This window comes from Salvelinus namaycush, chromosome 38, assembly GCF_016432855.1.
Source record: "Salvelinus namaycush isolate Seneca chromosome 38, SaNama_1.0, whole genome shotgun sequence".
Classification (NCBI taxonomy): domain Eukaryota; kingdom Metazoa; phylum Chordata; class Actinopteri; order Salmoniformes; family Salmonidae; genus Salvelinus; species Salvelinus namaycush.
The window spans coordinates 20051673-20075715 of record NC_052344.1 but is presented as its reverse complement, the minus strand read 5'-3'; the positions used below and the strand labels follow the sequence as shown (position 1 = coordinate 20075715).

General features: G+C 43.9%; 1 protein-coding gene and 2 non-coding genes across 3 annotated transcripts; all 3 read right to left on the bottom strand.

Annotated features, from left to right (window-relative positions):
• Positions 1 to 1300: 1300 nt before the first annotated feature.
• Positions 1301 to 6737, bottom strand: LOC120032123 (ankyrin repeat domain-containing protein 16-like). The gene is made up of 7 exons (XM_038978065.1): positions 6311 to 6737; positions 4948 to 5168; positions 4776 to 4818; positions 4485 to 4593; positions 4108 to 4269; positions 3928 to 4006; positions 1301 to 1486 (listed from the first exon to the last, which is right to left on the bottom strand). Exons 1-7 carry the CDS (start codon positions 6643 to 6645, stop codon positions 1332 to 1334), a joined length of 1104 nt encoding a protein of 367 aa, XP_038833993.1. The 5' UTR covers positions 6646 to 6737; the 3' UTR covers positions 1301 to 1331.
• trnay-gua lies at positions 5423 to 5510 on the bottom strand. The gene is given in 2 exon segments: positions 5423 to 5458; positions 5474 to 5510. It is a non-coding gene; the product is annotated as a tRNA-Tyr (tRNA).
• On the bottom strand, positions 6087 to 6174 carry trnay-gua. Its single transcript is given in 2 exon segments — positions 6087 to 6122; positions 6138 to 6174. It is a non-coding gene; the product is annotated as a tRNA-Tyr (tRNA).
• Positions 6738 to 24043: the final 17306 nt, after the last annotated feature.

The following is a 24043-nucleotide window of genomic DNA, read 5'->3' as shown; positions in this document are numbered from 1 at the left end:
TGGCCAGTCCCTGGATGGGAGACCAGATGCTGCAAGAAGTGTTGTTGGAGGTGCGGGCAAGAGGCACTAAAGTGAATGTGCAAAGAATTTGGCAAAGTGTGATGGAACATTTTATGTTTGTGCTTTTCTAATAACCAATTTCTGTGTTCATGCAAGTGATTGAGTGAATCCTCACTATCAGTATCTGCAATTTGGCAGTACGCCCAGACCCTTGTTTTGAACAAGGGATATCTCAGTTTTAAGATCTCAGCTTCGAGAGAAGAAGCCTCGTGAGGTATTAGTCTGTCACATGCATGACCCAGTATTGGTTGGTCACGTGAATGAAGCAAACGTTAATGATGAATGAATTATGAATGATGAATAAGCTAAATCATGCAAATATAACTTGTATTTATATAAGAGAACTAACGGGACTGCCCCGGGTAGAGCTCCTGATCGGCATGTGTACTTGGTGCATTGAGTTGGTTGGAACCTCTCCAGCATGCTGATAATAAAGAATGATTCATTTAAGATTGAATTTGAGTGTCCCTGTAAAGAATTTCCACAACAAAAGCAATTCACTTTTTGTCCTGAATACAAAGTGTTATGTTTGGGGCAAATCCAACACAACACATCACTTACTACCACTCTTCATATTTTCAAGCATGGTGGTGGTTGCATCATGTTATGGGTATGCTAGTTTTTTTAGGATAAAAAGAAACAGAATAGAGCTAAGCACAGGAAAAATCCTAGAGGAAAATCTGGTTCAGTCTGCTTTCCAACAGACACTGGGAGACAAATTCACCTTTCAGCAGGATAATAACCAAAAATACAAGGCCAAATATACACTTGAGTTGCTTACCAAGACAACATGTAATGTTCCTGAGTGGCCTAGTTACAGTTTTGACTTAAATCGGCTTGGAAATCTATGGCAAGACTTGAAAATGGCTGTCTAGCAATGATCAACAATCAACTTGACAGAGCTTAAAGAATTTAAAAGAGAATAATGTGCAAATATTGTACAATCCAGGTGTGCAAAGCTCTTAGAAACGTACCCAGAAAGACTCACAGCTGTAATTGCTGACAAATGGAATTCTAACATGTATTGACTCAGGGAGTTGATTACTTATCTACTCAAGATATATCCTTTGTTTTTTTATTTGATTAATCCCACGTTTTAACACGACAAAATGTGGAAAAAGTAAAAGAGTGTGAATACTTTCTGAAGGCACTGTATTGTTTCATCCCCATCAACAAAATCCACACAGAAAGAAATGATATGAAGTTATTATTCTGCAATCCAGAATAGCATTTATGTCCATAATTTATTGATTCTCCATTCAGACAGTAGTTTATGTCAAATCACATTCAAACACTCTGAGCACATCTGTTTTTTTGGCAAGCTGTTGAGCAGTGGTGCCCGAGGCATCCACCATGTCTACTAGCCCCAGCTGTAGGAGTGTCCTGACCGCTTCTGCATGCTGCCCTATGCACGCCATATGAAGAGCTGGGGGAAGCACAGAGAGACACAGGCAGTAGATTAATGAATCAACGGTAGATACTTGCTGGCGCAGAGATCTGCACAGTGCACACACAGGGTAGAGGTCTTCACGGGTCCAACAGACCCAAAATTCAGAGATCCAACCCAGGACCCAAATTTTTGTCTCAGATCTGGGTCGGGTCTGATATAATTGCCACGGGTCTCGGGTGGATCCGTCCTCTGCTAATTTAATGTGTGTCAGGTGATGGGAACTGAATGAGCTTGTAGCTTATGTCCAGCGGAAACTGGTTACCCCTGCTCACCTCACACGCGAAAGGAGTGAAAAGAGCCTTGAACTAGACTACTGTTGATTGCTAAGATGGAGGCCTTTTTCATTAAAGTAAATGAAAGTTAGAGGAGAAATAGTATAGTGAAAAGAAGGCGACAAGGGGAATGTCCTCAGGGACAAGTTTTAATATTGTAGTGGACAAAGATGAGAATACAGTTGGCATGGCCAAATGGACTGAGTGCAACTCGCAAGTCAGGTTTGATGCAATTTATGAACTTGTATTTATTTATTTTCATATTTATTATTATTATTGTATATCATTATTATTTTTGTAGACCTGTTTAGGAATCTAAACCAGTTCTTTAAATATGCAAAAAGTGTTTTGTTTCATTATGTTGAGACATTTTTGTTGGCTAAATTAAGTTAACTGTCTTTTTTAACTTTGTACTCCGTATTTAGTTTAACATAGGTTAAAAGTAGGCCTGTTGTAAAATAAATAGCTTTAGCCTATTGCTGTCATTTGATGGGTAGTTGCTACAATATAGGCCTAGTCTGTTAAAAACGTTTGTAAAGGTTTAAACTAGTTCTTTACATATGCAATAAGTGGGTTTTTTGTTGGCCAAATTAAGTTCCATCTGACAAGTATAAAGAAATGCATGTCGGTGTTGGGAACATGGCGCCAGCATACCTCTATCTTTCTCTCTTGGCCTAGGCCCAAGCTTTTCTTCCTTTATATATATTTTTATAATATCATATAGTGGACGTCTAGGCCTGAATGCATGCAATGCCCTGATGCATTTAGCGCTCAAATCTCCAACAGCTAAACGGTGAGTTGGACAGTTAATGTTTGAGGACAGTAAAAACCAATGAAACAATAGGCTATGAAGTTTTGAATATTCTACCCATCGAAACACAAACAAATATTTTTTTTGTCATTTGTTATAGGCAGTTTTTAAGGACATGTAGGGCCTAACTGTGGATCATTTCGCCAATATCACTCTTTTATTGATGGAGCTGGCAGCGCCCAGTCTGAGGTTTCTTTCTCTCTCTCTTTCTACTCTCTAATCTGAACAGGTTTTTTGAAAATTACTTTATGCATATCGGGTCGGGTGGGAAAGCCCCAGATTCCTTTTTGGAACCTGTAACAACCCCTAACACAGGGTGCCTGAGGACAGGATTCAATGACCTGCATTCAAGATCAACTGTACTTGTGACTATATGGGGGCGGCAAGTAGCTTAGTGGTTGGAGCGTTGGACTAATAACTGAAAGGTTGCAAGATCAAATCCCCGAGCTGATAAGGTAAAATCTGTCATTCTGCCCCTGTACAAGGCAGTTAATCCACTGTTCCTAGGCTGTCATTGAAATAAGAATTTGTTCTAAACTGACTTGCCTAGTTAAATAAAGGTAAAACAGTTTTTTAAATAGAGTGGTTTAAGAATTGGGTCTAGTGCCAGAACTACTTGCATACGCTAGACAGAAGTTATGTAATTAGAACACATCCTGTTCTCTGTATTATGTCAACTTACATTTCCAGTTTTTCTTGTTGCATAAATTCAGATTTGGCATCCAAGCAGTTGTTTTGATTAAAGTGTATTGCTACAAGCAAAGTGCAATTATCATAATGTATAATTATACAGCATTTAGCCTCTACACAGGGGTTCCCAAACTTTTTCACTCTTCCAGCATTGGGAAACATCCCGCGCCACCCCTGCACAAAAACTGTTCACACCCCTCTTGTTGGTGGAGAAAATTTTGCAGGTTTAAAGCTTCTTTCGTGCAATTCTACACATGTTGTCATGGGGTGCAGAGAACATTTAGCAGTTTTAAAGCTAATTTTCTTGCAATTCTATACATTTTCCCATGTTTAATGTGTATTCATGTGATAAATACATTTAAAAAACGTTAACTGACATGGGCTAGTTGATTTGGACATTTTGACAAGTTATAAATAGCTCTCTAAGGTATGCGAAGACTAACATGACAAGAGGAACTGATGATGCACTACCCAGTTTTGAAATGACATCTTGTGCATTCTACTATTAAAACTTTCAGTTTAAAGCCGGATTGAGTTCCTTTAAAAAAAAAAAAAATTGTAATAATATACTTTTGGGGTGGGGGACCCGTGTCCCCCCTGCCGACCCCTCGCCCCACAGTTTGGGAACCACTTCTCTACAGTACCTGTTCTTCCCTTTTTGTCCCTGACGTGAAGATCTGCTCCTAATGTGAGGAGTGTTTTGATTGTGCTTGTGTGGCCCTCCTGAAAATATAAAATATCAGGCATGATATAATATTATGCACACAATTTGCCTTTATGTACAGGATAGGCCTGATAATAGATGTTTACAGAATAGAGCTAACCTTGGCAGCGTAGTGCAGGGAAGTGAGCTGCATGTCAGTGGCTGTCTGGTTCACGTCCACTCCGAGGTCCCTCACTAGGAACTCTAGCGCCTCTTCCTGGGCTGTGACAGCAACCTGGTGCACTGGCTGGGCCCCCAGGATGTCTGCTGCAGTCGGAGAGGCCTGTGTGACACACGAGAATGCAAGTATATACAGGTCAGTATCTTATTCAATGTCCAACGGTACTGGAGTGGTTGAGGTGGATTAATTTTCCCAAGGGGACTATGGTGGAATTTAAGTGAGATACAGACAAGTTGATTTTTTGGTGCAAATTTTAGTTATCTCAGATATGTTTTGATAGATGGAAATGTTATTTTCCTCCAGAGTCTCCAGTGTACCTGGTGCTTCTCCAGCAGTAGCTTGGCCACAGATATGTGTCCATTCCTCACTGCGTCCATAAATGGAGTGACCCCACAGCTGTCCCTGCCATCGGGAACATAACCACACCTGCAAACAGAGAAGTGAGGGTCAGTTAGCGCAACACCCACACACAATTACACATGATCACATTAACACACAGAGCCTCAACACTGACACTCTAACATGCCTTCTCACAATTATGCAAATCCTCTGAGACATATCCTAATTCATACCTCCTCTCACACACACACAAACATAGACAAACACACCTCTGTACCAAGATGCTGACCACTTCTTCACAGCCGTGCATCGCTGTAGGAACAGAGAATAGACAGAGAAGGGGTAATGAACCAGAAAAAAAATATTTTATGCATATTGTTCAAAATACCTGTGAATATGTCCAGACCTGAGACATGTCTGATTTGTTAGCACAGTGATTACCTGCAGTGTGCAGAGGAGTCCTCAGCGTCTTGCTCTCTGTCCTCCAGACTTCAGGTTTGGCCAGTAGGAGGTGCTGTATGACCGCTGGGTCTCCCTCCCTGCAGGCGATGTGGAAGGAGTTCCAGCCGTCCTTGTTCTTCAGCGTGGGGTCGGCCTCATGGGACAGCAGTTCCTGGATCACACCCAGGTTCCTCCGGGTGCAGGCCATCATCAGAGGGGTCCTGAAAGTAGAGGTGGGTCACGATGGTGGACCAGAATTGCACATATCTCAATTCACATACGTGTTGCATTTTGTGAGGTAATTTTTTTGGTGAACAATTGTTTTTATTGGGTCACAAAGGAAATACAATATGTTTTTACTCACACCTCAATTTTGTGTAGTATTTAATGATTTGTTATATTGTAGTATAACTAGTGTGTTTATAATGGTATACAATTCAGGCACGATAATATTACACGGATCTATTAAAATATTTCCTTCGAGCCGGATTTGAACCAGCGACCTAAGGATCTCAGCAGTTTGCCTCTACAGTCCTCCGCTCTACCAACTGAGCTATCGAAGGGAGATATACGTGCTCAGAAAAAGCAGGATCGTATTCGTTAGTGCACAAGGAAGCAAAACGTTTAGCAACTGAAAAAAAACCAAGCCTCTCTTGTTTGACAAATTCTGGTAGTCCTTCCCCGTTTCGGCCGGTAGCTTCCATTTGCTCTCTAATGAATTTGACTCTGGTCATTCAATTAATCAGTACCTATATGATCAATTGAAACCAAAACTTTAATTGAATCTTAGAACAACTTATTTGTTATTTGGTATACACGACACACACGCACACAAGGTCACCACTGCTGTTACTAGTTATTATTACTATATATTTAAGCTGCTATACCAAGTTACTTCTCACTTTACTACTTATATAACAGTCATCATAATTGGACATATATTATTTTATAAATCATACTATTTATTCTATTGTGTACATCTCACAACGAGTTTTATTACTTGTATTGTTATTTATGGACTTGGCATTTGATTCTTGATTGATATTGTAATGCATTGTTGTGGAGAGTTAGCGAGTAAGCATTTATGCACATGACGAAAAAACTTCGAATTGATATGACATGGGCCGACGAAAATGTTTTCCTTCGAGCCGGATTTGAACCAGCGACCTAAGGATTTCAGCATTTAGCCTCTACAGTCCTCCGCTCTACCAACTGAGCTATCGAAGGGGATATAAAGCGTAGGGAAAAAAGCGTTTTTCAATACATCTTTTCCTAAAAGAGACTTGAAAGTCGGATAAAAATATATATAGAATAACGCTGTCTTACTGTTTGCACATGGCTTGCGTGTTAATGTATGTCTCACCAATCAGCCTTTTTTAAGCAGTCTACTTTGGCTCCTTCATTGAGCAGATAGCTCAAACACTCCCGCTGTCCCATGGACGCAGCTTCATGCAGAGCTCTTTTGTAGTCGGTATTGTACAGCTCTATGTCCATCCCAATCTCTTTTACTAAAAATTGCACAATGTCCAAGTGGCCATGACGGGCGGCATAATGCAACAATGTATCACCCGATTTCCCGAAATGTTTTTTGTTGACAAAATGTGCAACAATGTTGCCACTAAGTTCCTTTTTAAGTGTGCACAATTCGCCATCCTGGGTAAGCTTGATTAAATATTTCAATGCGTTCTCATCATCCATTGAACATATACATGTAATAAAATTAACTATTTGACACCGTTTAAACTGCTAAAATAGCTTGATGCTGTATTTGATCAGAAGCTAGGGTGACAAGTAGCTTAAATGGTGACACGTAAGGTTAAATTGTTGGTCAACCAAAAGCCTACACATTTCAATTGAGTTCTACTCTACTTTTTACATTAAAAACACAAAAGACAGGAAATGTGAACTTAATACCTGACAATAATACGTTAAAACAATGCACACTGTTCTACCATAGGCTATAGGCTAAAATAGCTTGCACCATGATCCTGCAAGAAATTCGGTTATACACTCTGATCGTCCAGTAGGCTGTAGCAGAATTGTGCACTGGGGCTTGTAGTTTTTGAAATTCATTACTCTCAAAATAACTTCTATTGAATGATAATGCATAGGTTGAGGTGTATTACATTTAATTGATTTAGACTTTGTAAATAACTTCTGCTTGCAATGGTAGTTGTCACAAATTATGTAGGCCTATATAGTAAAGTTATTCAATTGTAGGCCTATAGATCTACTTTTCTTTTTACAATAGGCTAAAACATGTAAAGGTAAGCTATAAAAATGCATCCTATGAGAAATAATTTAGGAAGCACAGTTGCTATTGTAGAGTGTAACGCAATCTCAGTAATTATCTACAAGAAGGCATGTGGCACCCGCGGAGCTTTCCATGGGTGAACAAGATGAGGCACATCTGGAAAGAACTTCCTGAAGAAGAAAAAAAAAGTAAAGTTGAGTGGGTGAAGGAGCTTCTCTTTGTAGCATTTATTCAGCTTGGCTGAATATTAGCTTGGCCAGACGTGTCCGGATGGAGTGGTCCTCGATGACACCCAGCTTGATGTTGGTGCCAAACTCCTTCCAGAACTTCTCGTTGTACTGCTCCTCTGCGATCTTCTTGATCATGTCCAGGGTCTTGCGCACCAGCTTCTTGCGAATGACCTGGCCAAAGAGGCATGTTAAGTATGTTGTTAGCAGAGTTGTTGAGTGAAAAGTGGTTGAGTTTAGTGTTGAGGTCCAGGTGGGTTTCGTTGTTTGATTTGAAAGCAAGCCTCACCTTGAGAAGTTTGTGTTGCTGGAGAGTTTCTCTTGAGACGTTCAGAGGAAGGTCATCTGAGTCAACCTGATGGAACAGAGAATAAATTTAAAGATGCAATATGCAAAAATCTGTATGTATATGTCACAATTCAATGGCAGAAGCTTTGGCCGCTTCAATCTTCCAATCGTAGTATTACATGTCCGATTGTACATGTTCAACGCGTGGTTAGTTTCCATTGGCCGAATTACACGTTAAACAAGGATTTTGTTATCATAAAACGCGATAAGATCATGTCTGATACATTGCAACACGTCATTAGAAATATATACATTCGTCAGCACATTTACAGTGTAACAATTTATGATAGGCTCATCCGGAAGCCCATACGTTCCTCTTGACTACTGTTGACCACTGTTGCTATGGCTTGTCATGCACAACCTCTCAGCGAAGTACCAGGCATGCATTGACATCGACGCTGTACTAAAAAGATCGAGCCCCTCAGACTACCTACAAACATGTTTTTAGTTTGCCAAATGCATATATTTTGCAAGGAAAAAAATCTACTCTACAGATAGCCATTCAGATTTTATTTGTAACGTGAGCCATTTTAATCGGGATCACACAGACAGCCTTGTGATCTGGCAACCATCTCTGGAACGAACTATTGGCCGCTAGTACAGGTATCAACACTTTTATGGAATTTTGTTTGTCAACTATTTATTGTCCATTCACACGTGGCATAGTTTGTGTCTTTCTGTGTGTGTGTGTGTGTGTGTGTGTGTGTGTGTGTGTGTGTGTCCAGGTGCGTGCGTGTGCATCTCTGCTTTGATTTATGAAATTAGTCTATTTGGAATAGCTACTCATCTATTTCAAATGCCAGCATTCACTTGCTTGTACAATTGTTACAGGCTGTAGATCTCAAAACAACATATTTGGTATGGAATAGACCCTCCCCTTTCTTTTTCATGTGATCAGAGTTTTTCTCCTTCCTCGTTTTGAAACCCTGCTAGCGACTCAGTTGCAGACACTACCAACCCACATCTCAACTGCTAACAACATTCAGCTGCTCGTCTACATTCAATTCAACTCATTCTCCCTCATCTTCAGTCTCACAACGATTGACAGTTTCAACTCCTCCACCTGTAACTCTTCCAACTTCAACTGCACCTCTGGAATCCCTGATTCCACCGACTGGCACCATGATCAGTGGAGTCGTCCTGGCTCTCTGCTATCTTCTGGGCATAACATAGCAGTGAAAGCTGTGATCAGCTGTTGGCATCTGTACAGATACAACTTGAGTATGAAACTGTTCTTGAGCCTGGTGTGTCAGATATGCTGAGCATGTGTGCCGCTATTGGTCTATGCAATACTCTTCAGCTGGGACTTGGGCAACAGTCTCTGCAAGCTCCTTGTCTTCGTTGCCTACTGCTGTACATTCTCCAGCCTGCTGACCATCCTGTCGATGAGTGTCCAGCGCTACTACCAAGTTCTGCACCCCAGTGCTGGGCCAGGTGGCGTGAGGGGAGTTTGGGGAGGTGGTTGTTTCCCATACTGTGGGGTGTTGTGGTTTTAATATCTTCACCGTTCCTGACAGTCAACATGGTGGAGGGGGAGGACAACCATCTCCATTGTGTTAACATCTCTTATAATAAACAAAAGTATAGCCCTGGGGTGGGAGGTTTGGTGAGGGTGATACTTGGATTAGTATTATCTGTCTCCCTCCTGCTAACATCCTACATCCGCCTCCATAAGAGAGTGAAACATTCAGCTTTCTTCCGAAAGTCCAGGATGACCAGACATGTGACCAGCATCATTGTGACTTTTGTCATCTGTTCAATGCCATTCCAAGTTGTTATCATGCTAAACATGTCTGGACATTTGGCCAAGTCTGAAAACTTGAAAAACTTCTCTACCAAGTTGTATTTTGTTGTATTACTGACCTATGCCAACAGTTGCCTGAATCCATTTCTCTATGCCTTCGCTTCCCGTAACTTCTGCCAGAAGAATGGCCAGTCAGAAGACACCGCGATGCAGCTTCAAATGGGTCCTGTCAACAGTCCACCAAACATGTGACATATCTGACACACACACATTTATGTTACAGGTTAGGCCTACATCAAGCTAGATGTTTTCACAAATTGGGTTTTATTAGGTGTGAGTTCATCTTAATTTAGATGTTTGTGTAATGCCCAGGGTGTAGTGGATGAAGGAGTCAAACGCAGGAGACAGAGAGTTCAGAGTAGAGTTCCAAATTTAATTCCCCACACGGGTGAAAACACGACGCTACTCTAAAAGTAATGCTCCACCACAATAAAGTGAGAAACACGAAAATCACAAGAACCAACGTACACGTACCGTGACACACAAGAATGTACTAAATGTACACACAACATAGAATGCCCACCCAGCTCACGTCCTGACCAACACTAAAACAAGCAAAACACATAAGAACTATGGTCAGGACGTGACAGTACCCCCCCTCCTGAGGTGCGGACTCCGAACGCACCCCTAAAACTCAAGGGGAGGGTCTGGGTGGGCATCTGTCCGCGGTGGCGGCTCCGGCGCAGGACGAGGCCACCACTCCACCATTGTCTTTGTCCCCCGCCTTAGCGTCCTTTGAGTGGCGACCCTCGCCCCCGACCTTGGCCTAGGAATCCTCACCAAGGTCCCCACTAAATTGAGGAGACAGCTCAGGACAGAGAGGTAGCTCAGGACAGAGAGGTAGCTCAGGACAGAGAGGTAGCTCAGGACAGAGAGGTAGCTCAGGACAGAGAGGTAGCTCAGGACAGAGAGGTAGCTCAGGACAGAGGGGCAGTTCCGGACTGAAGGGCAGCTCCGGACAGAGAGGCAGCTCTGGACTGAAGGGCAGCTCCGGACTAATGGCAGCTCCGGACTGAGGGGCAGCTCCGGACTGAGAGGCAGCTCATGACTGGAGGGCAGCTCATGACTGGAGGGCAGCTCATGACTGGAAGGCAGCTCATGACTGGAAGGCAGCTCATGACTGGAAGGCAGCTCATGACTGGAAGGCAGCTCATGACTGGAGGGCAGCTCATGACTGGAGGGCAGCTCATGACTGGCAGGCGGCTCTGGCAGCTCCTGACTGGCGGGCGGCTCTGGCAGCTCCTGACTGGCGGGCGGCTCTGGCAGCTCCTGACTGGCGGGCGGCTCTGGCAGCTCCTGACTGGCGGGCGGCTCTGGCAGCTCCTGACTGGCGGGCGGCTCTGGCAGCTCCTGACTGGCTGGCGGCTCTGGCAGCTCCTGACTGGCTGGCGGCTCTGGCAGCTCCTGACTGACGGACGGCTCTAGCGGCTCCTGACTGACGGACGGCTCTAATGGCTCGGGACAGACGGGCGGCTCAGATGGCGCTGGGCAGACGGATGGCTCAGATGGCGCTGGGCAGACGGATGGCTCAGATGGCGCTGGGCAGGCAGCTCAGACGGCGCTGGGCAGACGAGCAGTGCAGGCGGCGTTGGGCAGACGGCCGACTCTGACCTGCTGAGGCTCACAGTAGGCCTGGTGCGTGGTGCCGGAACTGGTGGTACCGGACTGGAGACACGCACCTCAAGGCTAGTGCGGGGAGCAGGAACAGGGCACACTGGACTCTCGAGGCGTACTATAGGCCTGGTGCGTGGTACCGGCACTGGTGGTACCGGACTGGAGACACGCACCTCAGGGCGAGTGCGGGGAGAAGGAACAGTGCGTACAGGGCTCTGGAGACGCACAGGAGGCTTGGTGCGTGGTGCCGGAACTGGAGGTACTGGGCTGGAGACACGCACCACAGGGAGAGTACGTGGAGGAGGAACGGGGCTCTGGAGACGCACTGGAAGCCTGGTGCGGGATTCTGTAATGCCCGGGGTGTAGTGGATGAAGGAGTCAAACGCAGGAGACAGAGAGTTCAGAGTAGCGTTCCAAATTTAATTCCCCACACGGGTGAAAACACGACGCTACTCTAAAAGTAATGCTCCACCACAATAAAGTGAGAAACACGAAAATCACAAGAACCAACGTACACGTACCGTGACACACAAGAATGTACTAAATGTACACACAACATAGAATGCCCACCCAGCTCACGTCCTGACCAACACTAAAACAAGCAAAACACATAAGAACTATGGTCAGGACGGGACAGTTTGTCTTATTTTTTCTTAAATGTTCCCCTCTAGTTCTGTAGATATCCAGTCACTGAGCAGTTTTATGTGGGAAATATGCACTGTTCCCTGCATGTCATGAATTTGCAGTGCATAATAACTAGAGGTCGACCGATTATGATTTTTCAATGCCGATACTGATAATTGGAGGACCAAAAAAAGCCAATATCGATTAATCGCCTGATTTTTATAAAAAATTGTATATATATATTTGTAATAATGACAATTACAATACTGAATGAACACTTTTATTTTAACTTGATATAATACATTAATAAAATCTTTTTAGTCTCAAATAAATAATGAAACATGTTCAATTTGGTTTAAATAATGCAAAAACACAGTGTTGGAGAAGAAAGTAAAAGTGCAATATGTGCCACGTAAAAAAGCTAACGTTTAAGTTCCTTGCTCAGAACATATGAAAGCTGGTGGTTCAATATTCCCAGTTCTTCAATATTCCCAGTTAAGAAGTTTAAGGTTGTAGTTATTATAGGAATTATGACGCGTTGACTATTTCTCTCTATACCATTTGTATTTCATTTTCCTTTGACTATTGGATGTTCTAATAGGTACTTTAGTATTGCCAGCCTAATCTCAGGAGTTGATAGGCTTGAAGTCATAAACAGCGCAGTGCATCAAGCATTGCTAAGAACTGCTGGCAAACGCAGGAAATTTTGAATGAATGCTTACGAGCCTGCTGCTGCCTACCACTGCTCAGTCAGACTGCTCTATCAAATATCAAATCATAGACTTAATTATAATATAATAAACACAGAAATACGAGCCTTTGGTCATTAATATGGTCATGTCCGGAAACTATCATTTAGAAAACAAAACGTTTATTCTTTCAGTGAAATACGGAACCGTTCCGTATTTTATCGAACGGGTGGCAACCCTAAGTCTAAATATTGCTGTTACATTGCACAACCTTCAATGTTATGTCATAATTATGTAAAATTCTGGCAAATTAGTTCGCAACGAGCCAGGCGGCCCAAACTGTTGCATATACCATGACTCTGCGTGCAATGAACGCAAGAGAAGTGACACAATTTCCCTAGTTAATATTGCCTGCTAACATGCATTTCTTTTAACTTAGTATGCAGGTTTAAATATATATACTTCTGTGTATTGATTTTAAGAAAGGCATTGATGTTTATGGTTAGGTACATTCATGCAACGATTGTGCTTTTGTTAAATCATCACCCGTTTGGCGAAGTAGGCTGTGATTCGATGATAAATTAACAGGCACCGCTGTCACGTTCCTGACCTTATTTCCTTTATTTTGTCTTTGTTTAGTATGGTCAGGACGTGAGCTGGGTGGGCATTCTATGTTATGTGTTTCTATGTTTAGGTTCATTGTTAATTAGCCTGATATGGTTCTCAATCAGGGGCAGGTGTTTTACGTTTCCTCTGATTGAGAACCATATTAAGGTAGGCTGTTCACACCGTTTGTTTGTGGGTGATTGTTCCTGTGTTAGTGTTTATGCCACACGGGACTGTTTCGTTTGTGAGTTTGTTCCTGTTCGTGCGTTCTTCGTTGTCTGTAAGTTCTCATGTTCAGGTCTGTTTACGTCGTTTGTTGTTTTGTAGTTTATTAAGTGTTTTTCGTCTTCGTTATTATTATTTAAATAAATCATTATGTCTTCATACCTCGCTGCATATTGGTTCGATCCTTGCTCCTCCTCAGACGAGGAGGAGAACGAACGTTACAACTGCATTGATTATATGCAACGCAGGACAAGCTAGTTAACCTAGTAATATCATCAACCATGTGTAGTTAACTAGTGATTATGTGAAGATTTATCTTGTAAAAAACAATCAGTTTAATGCTAGCTAGCAACTTACCTTGGTTTCTTGCTGCTCTCGCGTAACAGGTGGTCAGCCTGCCACGCAGTTTACTCGTGGAATGCAATGTAATCGGCCATAATCGGAGTCCAAAAATGACGATTACTGATTGTTATGAAAACTTGAAATCGGCCCTAATTAATCGGTCAACCTCTAATATTTACACCAATAATACCATGTACTTGCCAAACACTGTGGCTAGATATCTAGTTGATGATTATTCCTGATATGCTTGTTTTTCATTATTTTGTTCAGACAGGCACAGCAGGTCACAGCTACAACGGCCTGAGATGGACCCACAGGAGGGAGGCCGGGGAGGGTCGTACTCCACCGCCACTCCTGTTACTGCTCCTCTCCAGCCTGTGCTATGTTCCGTACCTGGAGATCTGTCTCAGGAGTGGCACTACCTGAGAACACAGGTGTTCCCCCACCTGGATGCCCTCTGCCAGGCCAGAGGCACCTGCTTCAGACCATTGGACACCCAGTGGGTTGACCGGGAGAGCCATCGTCCCTCTGACCTCCCTGACAATAGTACCTCCATCTCCTCCCAGCAGTTGAAGATCAGCCTAGACCTTATCACCCGCTCCTCCTCCTTCCTCTGCCTCCTGGGCCACCGATACGGCCCCTTTAGGCCGGAGCAGGACCCCACACCTCTCCCAGCTGCCGGTCCAGAACGAGAAGTCCTCTCTGTGGTGGAGAGGAACCTGCATGTTGCAGCGGATGGAGGCTACCCCTGGGTCCTCACAGGGAGGAACCAGAAGTGCTCCCTGACAGAGCTGCAGATCACCCAGGCAGCCCTGATGGGTGACACCAGACACTGCTTCTTCTACTTCAGAGACTACTCTTTCCATGGGGAAGAGGAGGATGAAGACAGGTACACAGATGAAGGTCAGAGGTCGTTGCTGAGCGTGTTCTCCAAACTGACAGAGGAGGAGAGACACAGAGCCAGGGAGCTGAAGAACAGGGTAGTGGACAGCCTGCAACCTGTAAGGTTCTTCAGAACGCTGCAGGATCTGGGGGACCTAGTGAAGAGGGACTGGAAGGGCCTCATGGAACAGCTCTATGGGTCCCTGGACCTGCAGCCAACCTGTTCAGGTAAGTGAACCAGTGCAGCTCAGTTCTGTTAGTTGATCTAGTTCTGTTTACATCTACTTTGTTTAATTCCATTTAGTTCAACCAGCTTTGAAAAGACGGCGAAGATGACTAACGTAGCTCAGTCTGGTTCATATTTGTGTTTTTCAGTGATCTGCCTGATCTTCCAAGCCCTAAAGCAGTGCTTTCTCCCCTGCGCTTTAGGCCACCTGGACTCCCTTGATAGATGTTATCATGAAGGTGCTGTCCAGGCTCTGTGTCGCTGGTTTGCCCCCTCCACCCAGATCACTGCTGTCCTGGAGGCACTCAACACATTTACTGCCTCTCTCACTCATTCTGACACGTCTCAGAGTCTAGCAACCTCAAGGAATTCAACCATTAGGTTAACAGGGTAAGAATTTGTGTCCACATTAAGCTGGAATCAGTGATGAATTAGTGTGAGATTTGCCATACTTAAAAGTAGATGGAGTTATGCATTCATAGTGTTCAGATATTTTTGTAATCAATGGAAAACATTTTTTTCTGTCCTTCCTATTTCCTTTTGCCCTCAGCAACTATGATAAACGTGATTCCGAGGGGTCTATTTTCCTGCTCTGTGGTGAGAGGGGTTGTGGGAAGTCCTCACTGGCCGCCTGGTGGCTTCAGGAGTTCCGGAAGAAGAATCCTAGAATCCCGGCCATCCCTCACTTCTGTGGAATCAGCAGCTCCAGTGTGGATATCAGATCTGTACTGAGACATATCACCACTGAGCTACACCTGGCCCATTATGGTAGACACTCCGGAGTGTTATTGCCTATGTCTGTGAGGGATAGAAACGACTACAATAACATCAACCTATTCACTCCTTTGTCATCTAACCCATCAATTCCAAATGTAACCCGTTGTAGCACTGTTGTATACTTACATTCCCAATTTGACATTTATTCAGAAATTTGTTTACACTCAATTACTTTTCCTGTGAATATAAACTTTACTGCTAGATAAGATGTACTTCAATACTGACTATAAAGAAAAGATGTCTTTACTTTGTGAGAAACCAAACACTGAGCTTGTTCTTAAGAAAGAAACATGGTCAACATTGTCATACCACTCGTCTGGTCTAGACCGGTGAGACAGACCGATGGTTCCCTCTCATCTCACTCTTCTAAGTAACTAGTGGGGTATTTCTATTTTTTATATATACATTTGATTTATTCAGGGGAACCTAATTGAAACCAGGGTCTCATTCTCAATGGTGCCCTGAGAACAAACAATAAACAAATCAACATGATAATACAAGAAAACAGCAAAAAAATAAACTACAAGATATACCAACCATGTCACACATGCAGATGCATTGTGGCTCAGTGACACACATGGCCATGGCATAAACAGACGGCCATAGACAGAGGCTATTAGTGCTTTTAGTTTTTTCTTTTTACTGCAGCCAAGGAGGAAAACTGTTCAAATGAAAATTCTACAAAAAAACAACATTTTGGTATTTGTTTCATTACTGCACGCATCAAACTTTCAAACATATTTAGAAAGTTCTATATCTTGAAAACTTGATTGATGACATGCAAAACATTTTGGGACTGTATCAACAGTGGGCTAATGAAACCAATACCAAATTGGTATTTCTCTTTAAGTCGTTGTGAAGGCTACACATTTACTGTTATGTCTATGTACTAGGGCCCCAGGCTGAGTGGAGTGAGGGGTTGTTATTGTGTCTCTGTACTAGGGCCCCAGGCTGAGTGGAGTGAGGGGTTGTGATTGTGTCTCTGTACTAGGGCCCCATACTGAGTGGAGTGAGGGGTTGTGATTGTGTCTCTGTACTAGACCCCCAGGCTGAGTGGAGTGAGGGGGTGTGATTGTGTCTCTGTACTAGACCCCCAGGCTGAGTGGAGTGAGGGGTTGTTATTGTGTCTCTGTACTAGGGCCCCAGGCTGAGTGGAGTGAGGGGTTGTTATTGTGTCTCTGTACTAGGGCCCCATGCTGAGTGGAGTGAGGGGTTGTTATTGTGTCTCTGTACTAGGGCCCCAGGCTGAGTGGAGTGAGGGGTTGTTATTGTGTCTCTGTACTAGGGCCCCAGGCTGAGTGGAGTGAGGGGTTGTTATTGTGTCTCTATACTAGGGCCCCAGGCTGAGTGGAGTGAGGGGTTGTTATTGTGTCTCTGTACTAGGGCCCCATGCTGAGTGGAGTGAGGGGTTGTTATTGTGTCTCTGTACTAGGGCCCCAGGCTGAGTGGAGTGAGGGGTTGCAGCACCATGTAAAGCCTGATCATGTTGTGGTACAGGCCTTCTCTGCTGCGGCTGCTCTGGGACCCTGTGTTCTAGTTCTGGACGGACTAGACAGACTTACCGGGACCCTCGGGCTCTCAATGCAGGAGGTAATGCCTTACTTTGCCCAGACCACTACCAGTGGTGGTTCTTGTACAGTGTATTTTACATTGATAGCATTCAAATAAATCAAGATAAAAAACAAAGCATATTATTTCATATAGTGAACATGAATTCCTAACGTTTATTCATTCATTGTCAGGTGAAGGACCTATGCTGGCTCCCGGACCCTCTGCCTCCCCAGTGTAAGATCCTCATCACAGCGACCTCCACAGACGTCACCTACCAGAGGCTGACCCTCCGCCCAGACGTTCACACCCTCCCCTGGCCCGGCCTATCAGACCCCTGGGTCCGCCGCAGCGTCCTGCTCCAACACCTTACCCTGCCTTGCCAGGAACCGCACAGGACCCTACTGCAATTCATCTTGGGAACCACTACAAGGCTGGGAATGGGCCGCCTGCCGCTGTTCCTGGCGGTGGTGGCTAGCGAGCTGCAGACGTGCCGCATCCTGAGGGGAAAGGAGGAGGAGGAGGAGTTGATAGAGGAGTATGTGGAAGTGGATTCTATGGCGGAGCTGTGGGCCAGGGTGATTCAGCGCTGGATCAATGACTATGGCGGGGTCAGTGAGGATACGGCCAGTCCAGCCAAAGGAACAGGAGGACCTACCTCTCAGGTGTCCAACATAGGTGGGATCATCTTTACCCTCTCTAGTTATTCAGTTGTGATTTTTTTTTTAAGTGCCGTACAGCGAGAATAACCACTGTAATGTTTTCTCAATAAAGGTGAAGAATGAACATTGTTAGGTAGGCACTCTATGATGAATTGTTGTATCTAACCTTACTGCTTCCTTCTCTCCAGATCTCAGAGGCTGGGTATGGGACACTCTATGCCTGGTTCACCTCTCCCATGCTGGGCTGACTGAGGAGCAGGTCCTAGTCCTGCTGGAGGTTCTTGGTTATCCTGGGTCCATACGGGTTCTACCTCTGGAGTGGGCCCGGTTCCGCACTGCTGCTGGGCCCTGGGTACAGGAGAGACCCAATGGAACACTGAGCCTTACCCATCAATCAATGGGCCAAGCCATGGACCTCCTCCTGCTGAGTGAGTGGCAGACGGGAGCGGAAGTTACAAGCCTAGAAATAGAAAGCATAGAATGGACATTTTACAATGGCCTTCATTTGTTGGTCCTTCCAGCATGGTGGTGCTTTTTACTTGGTTGATCATCTTTGTCTAAAAATGAAAGTGGAGTATCTGCATGTAAGTGGAACTCTTCTGCACTAAGGAGTCCAACTGACCAATCATTTCATTTCCACTTCTCCTTAGTCTTCTACTTTTTGATCTGTAGGGGTCCGTCCCGGTAAAGGTTCAGGGGGCTTGAGGAGGACCAGACGGGGCTACCATCTCAGCCTGGCCCAGTTCTTCCAGAGGCAGGGCAGGGAGCTCTGTAGCTGGCCTCAGATCCTGGAGGAGCTCCCCTGGCACCTGGAGCAGAGTGAGGCCTGGAGGGAGCTACACACCTTCTTCATAGATCCACAGTAAGAGCATGGACATACACTTCACACATAAGGACACTAGGGGCACACACAGTTACTGTTGGGTAAAATAGTTTAGCCGCAGATTATCTGTCATCATATATTTAACCTAACACTTCAAAACTGGGTGAGCCTTTTTATCAGATTACAGATTCACATGTTTATCCATCATTTATTTACATAACGGTATCCACTTACTATCTGACCCTAGGACTGTAGAGCACCTGTCTACAACTTGGAGCCAGTCTCCTCAGCTGAGAATGGATGTTGTCAGGTACTGGACTCTCCTGATCCTCAGAGGTTATGACCCCTACACCTCGTACCAGAGCCTGCTGGGTAAGGGAAGCCACCCTCCTACTTTTATCCAATCAGGGCGATGGGCATTCCCTCCTGCTACACATACAGGTAAAATCATCATGGTTACATATTTCAACACGCATTCAGTGGCGATCAGTTATAACATCATAAAACTGTAGATATACCATCCGTAAATAATGCAGCTATTGTCTCCATTCAATCCAGAGCAGAGAGAGTTACACAGCAACATGGCCTTCATGACTGAGTCCCAAAGTGACGGCAAAGGTAATTATTCATCCCTGATAACAAATTGATTATTGATGATGTCTCAGGGATGATTATGACTGTTTTTGTTGTTTGTTCCCCACCTGTAGAAGATGGTTGTCAGTGGGATCCAGGTGTGAAAGGGAGAGTGGAGATGTTGGTCTCTGAGTTGCTGCTCTGTCTGAACAGGAAGGGGGAAGCAGAGCAGATCCTACTGCAAGCTGAGAACACCCTCACACAGGTTAGTTAGACCCACCACTCACTCTTAAAGGGAAACTTTATTTTCTTTCATTAGTCCACTGTCGATACCGGCTACATCATCATGATGATGAAACATTTCTGGACTATATCAACAGTGGACTAATTTAAAAAAATACAAGAAGATAGTTTTGAGTGGATTATCCCTTTAAAACCTAGCGACGATGCTAAGACTTTGCTTTAACACTGTAATTGCTCTAGTAATACCATGTTATGTTCTTAGTGTATAGACTTTCACTCAATTATGAAAGGCTTTCATACAGCCTGCTGAAATGATCGCTCTGCTTCCCAATTTCCTGTCATTTTAGGCTGGTGAGCAGGACAGAAACAGGGAGAGTGTGATGTTACTGCTGACAGTGCGTCAGACTTTGGCTGAGCTCTATGTGGAGACGGACCAGCACAGAGAGGCAGAGACATACTGTAGATCAGCTCTGGAGACCGCCCAGACTCTCACCACTACCTGCCTTGAGAGACATGAGAGAATCACTGTTAGAAAGGGTATCTGTCCAGAGAGTTGGAGCACTATGGGTCTCGTGTTTTTAAATAATCAACCTGATGATGCATTGTTTCATTCACAAAGTAAGTAAATGCTTTTAGTGTGCTGAAATGATATGTATTTCATGTTTCACCCCTATCAGGTCAGTTGCTTTGTGTACTCTGCCAGCTGCTGTTTGCAGACGTCCAAACCGTCGAGGCCTCTCAGATACTCAGTGACATCATCAATATGGGACACCACAAACTCCACCTGTGTGCTGAGGCCACTGTATCACTGCTCTGTGGGATACACAGGTGTGTATTAAATAGCATCAATAGGTATAGTCTCATGTGTGACGTTTCTATGCATAGATTCAGCTACAGGGGTTTCTATGTCTATTGCTGTTGTTAGACCTAAACCCATGTGAATGACTTGTGATACTGTATGTCTCAATTTAGGCAAGCTTAGATTAATGTCATGATTTTTTTTTAAAATGTATATGTGACAGACTCAGCCTGCAAGACCCACATGGTGCTGAGAAGCACTTCCAGGTTGCCTTGAAGACCAGGAGGCGCTGGTATGGTAAAGAACACCCTCTAGTGGTGGAGGTGGAGGAGTGCCTGGCAGACGTCTTGGCCGACACCTGCGCTGACACAGCAGGGTGAGAATACTTCTCTTCTAGTGTTCTTCTAGTTCTTCTTCTCCTCTTCTTCATCATTAATTGTGTCCTCCATTGTCTCCTCAGTAGTTTCTTCTCTGTCAATGTTCTCCCTCTTCTCTCTCTTCCTCCTCCCATCCCCTCCTCAGTAGTTTACTCAGTCAGTCACAGTATATGAATGTTACAGTGTGGTGAAGATGTGACGTGTTCAGGTTGAGGCAGAGGCTAGCAGTGGAGCTGTATCGACACACGGTGCACGTCAAAGACCAGGACATGAAGCTTTGTTCCCCCACATCGCCACTTCTTCAGGCGAAGGGATGCAGCCTCGCAGGCACCTTGGTCAAACTTGGTAATTATTTCATTTTTCAAACAGAAGCACCACAACTCACCACAAATCATTCTTACACTTTTTTTCTAGACTGTTAGCAACTGCACAGAGTGTAATATGTTTAGCTTGTGTGTGTCATGGCAGGCAGGCAGATATTTCATGGCTCCGGTAAGACAGAGAGTAGAGAGGCTGTTGAACTGCTGCAGAGAGCTCTGGACCTGTACATCTGCTTCCTGGGGTCTGATCACACACTGACCAGGGACTTACAACAGTAAGCCTTCTTTAGCTCCTACACAATTTAAAATGCTAACATTTTCTTCTTGCATTTCCATAGGATCTAAGAGAAAGTTACAGGTCATTGGACCTAACAGAGTTGAACTTTGTCCTTTTAGGGTTTTAAACACAGAATCCAGGAGACCTCTGACCCCTCGGGTCCCCAGGTCCAGACCCCTCTCCCACCTCTCCACTAGGAGACTAAGCAGTGGGACCAGACCCAACAGAGCCGCACCCCTCCACTCCCACCTGGCCTGGTACAGGGGCACCACACACACCCTTCTGGACCCATCCGTAAACAGATCCCTGTCAGCCCCATCCAACAAGTCCCGCAATACACAGCCAGAATTGAAACCAGAACCAGTGGAGTACCAGAACCTCAACAACAGACAGAACCGACTGTCTTCTTCTCCCAGGCCCCGGTCTGCCTTCCAGACCACAGTGTTCGGGCCACAGAGTGACATCAGAAACCTGATCTCAGAACTCAAACCCAGTCCTGCTTCAGCACCGGGCTTTCGTTCCATAGACAGGACCCGAGTGCTGCGTAGGGCAGGCTGGTGCCACCTACCAGGCAGGTACGTTCTAGAGGAACGCACAGTAACAGCTTTGAACAGAGAGATTGGATCCTCTTTGCACACACAGAGATGCACACTGCTGGTCAGACAGACAGGCCAGGGACAGGGAGGAGAACAGAGCTGGAGAGACAGAGTGTCTTATTCTGCCAGAAAGCACTAGAGAGAAGAGAAAGATCTGGAGAAGACTGCTCTCATGGTGACCACTGAACTGTTTGAGTGTTTAATCTTTTACCACTTTTGATACCAATCAGCTGTTTTCTTTTCAATATTGACATTTTTCAAAATACATTTTTTTCCATATTAATTCAAATATTATTTTTGCATGTTTAAATGGAGTGAAATGGCCCCTATTTTGTACAGAAAATAAATTATTTGACTTCACTTCATGTTGTCAAATGAATCGATCCTTTTTTGTTTTCTGTAGGGTTGCATCTAAATATTGATCAACTGTTTTGTAAGATGGTTTAGCTCCTCATCCTGTTGCGCAACAACATTGACCTTTTCTCTCAGAAGGCAGTACGTATAGTATTTCTAGGACCCAAAAGTGGGTGATGTAATCAACCATTGTAAGCACTAGTAAACGATGTGAGTGAAAGCATTAATTGAGCAACATGTTACAGATGCTGTGAAGTAGGACTACGCCGGTTTGGACCTTATCATGTAATGTAGAGTTTGGGTCATGAGTTCAAAGGTGTGTGTTTGTGTATAATTGAGTGTATGTGTGTGTCACCTTTAATAAGGGAGGACGGGCTCGTGGTAGTGGCTGAAGCGGAATTAGTGGAATGGTATCAAATACATCAATACGATCGGAATGGTTCATGCTGCGGACAGGCAGCGGGGTAACTGACCAATAGGAACCCGACAGGTGTTGTGCAGAAAATCTCCCCCCTGACGGAATTCTCCCCCCCTTCGGGTGAACACGCACACACTCAATTCTTCATTGCTGAGACTTGCTTGCTAGTTGAAATTTCACTAGTAATGTCTGCAGTTTTCGGTTTGCCTATTTGTTTCAAGTGTATTAGTCAAGAAATAAATCTCTCTGCCAAAATTCGTCATCTCTCCCATGTCTTATTCGACTCGTAGTCGTTCTGAAATGTTTATCGCTTGCCTACATTTTACTCCCTCTGTTTAATATAACACACATACATTAATTATTAATTTCGGTTGCCTATCCTGACGTGAAGTTTGTTCTATAGAAAGTATTTGACTCTGATGTGTGCCACAGAAAGTATTTGACTCTAGTGACAAAATGATGGAAATTAGAAGGGAGTTGGGGGGGTTCGACAAGGCCATTTTCTTGCTTGCCGAAATTCTCCCACCCTTCTATCTTGGGACTGCAAGGCCTGGCACACTTCATAATCATTTTGGTAGCTCATGTTGACCAGTAGTGTGTGCCACAGAAAGTAAAATTAGAGTATAAAGAAACAAACATTTTATTTTAGAAGCATTTTGTCATGTTTAAGAAAATAAAGATAATACACAAATATTATCACACAATAACACATGTAAATACAAACGTATCATTACAATCTTTATAATCCACAACTGTGATGCTGATAATATACAGTATGTTTTCCATAGCAGTGTGGCCATATCACCTTATAGTCAGAAGAAGAATGAGTGTGTCTGTTTGTGTATGTGGTATATATTGGATTTTGGACAAGCCACAGTGATGGTAAATAAATCAGTTCATTCTGTCTTTATTGTATATCATGATATCTGTGAGGCAAGACAATACTATATATTATGATTGAAAAGACAACGCAAACCTGTTGTATCATTTGAGGTTAACTAAATGTAGAAATAAAGACAGGGAAGAATAAAGAGGATTAGGGAAGAATTAATGTACCTTTAGCAAATCAAATGTATTTTTAAGTTATCAATTTGTACAGTATATGCTGAAACCATAAATACATGTTATGGTAAATGTCATATTTCATGATGTAATCTACCATATTCTAAAATGTAACATATACGGTATATTATATGCAATATGATAAGTAGAAAACGGCTACCTAACCTGTTCACTGCTAGAGGAAAGCACAGCAAACATATGTTTTTATTATAAACATAGAGCAACAGGTATTCCTGGGTATTCCTAGTGTATTCCTAGTACAAAAGTAAATCAGTATCAAAGTGCTTTTTGAATCAGCGTTTACAAACAGCAAGGGACGGTGCAGTTATGATGCCTGCAGCTCAACTCATTCAACCAATTAGGCAACAGTACACAGCCAAGTCTTGGTGAATGTCCACTGAATCCTTAAAGAGAAGACAACTTCAA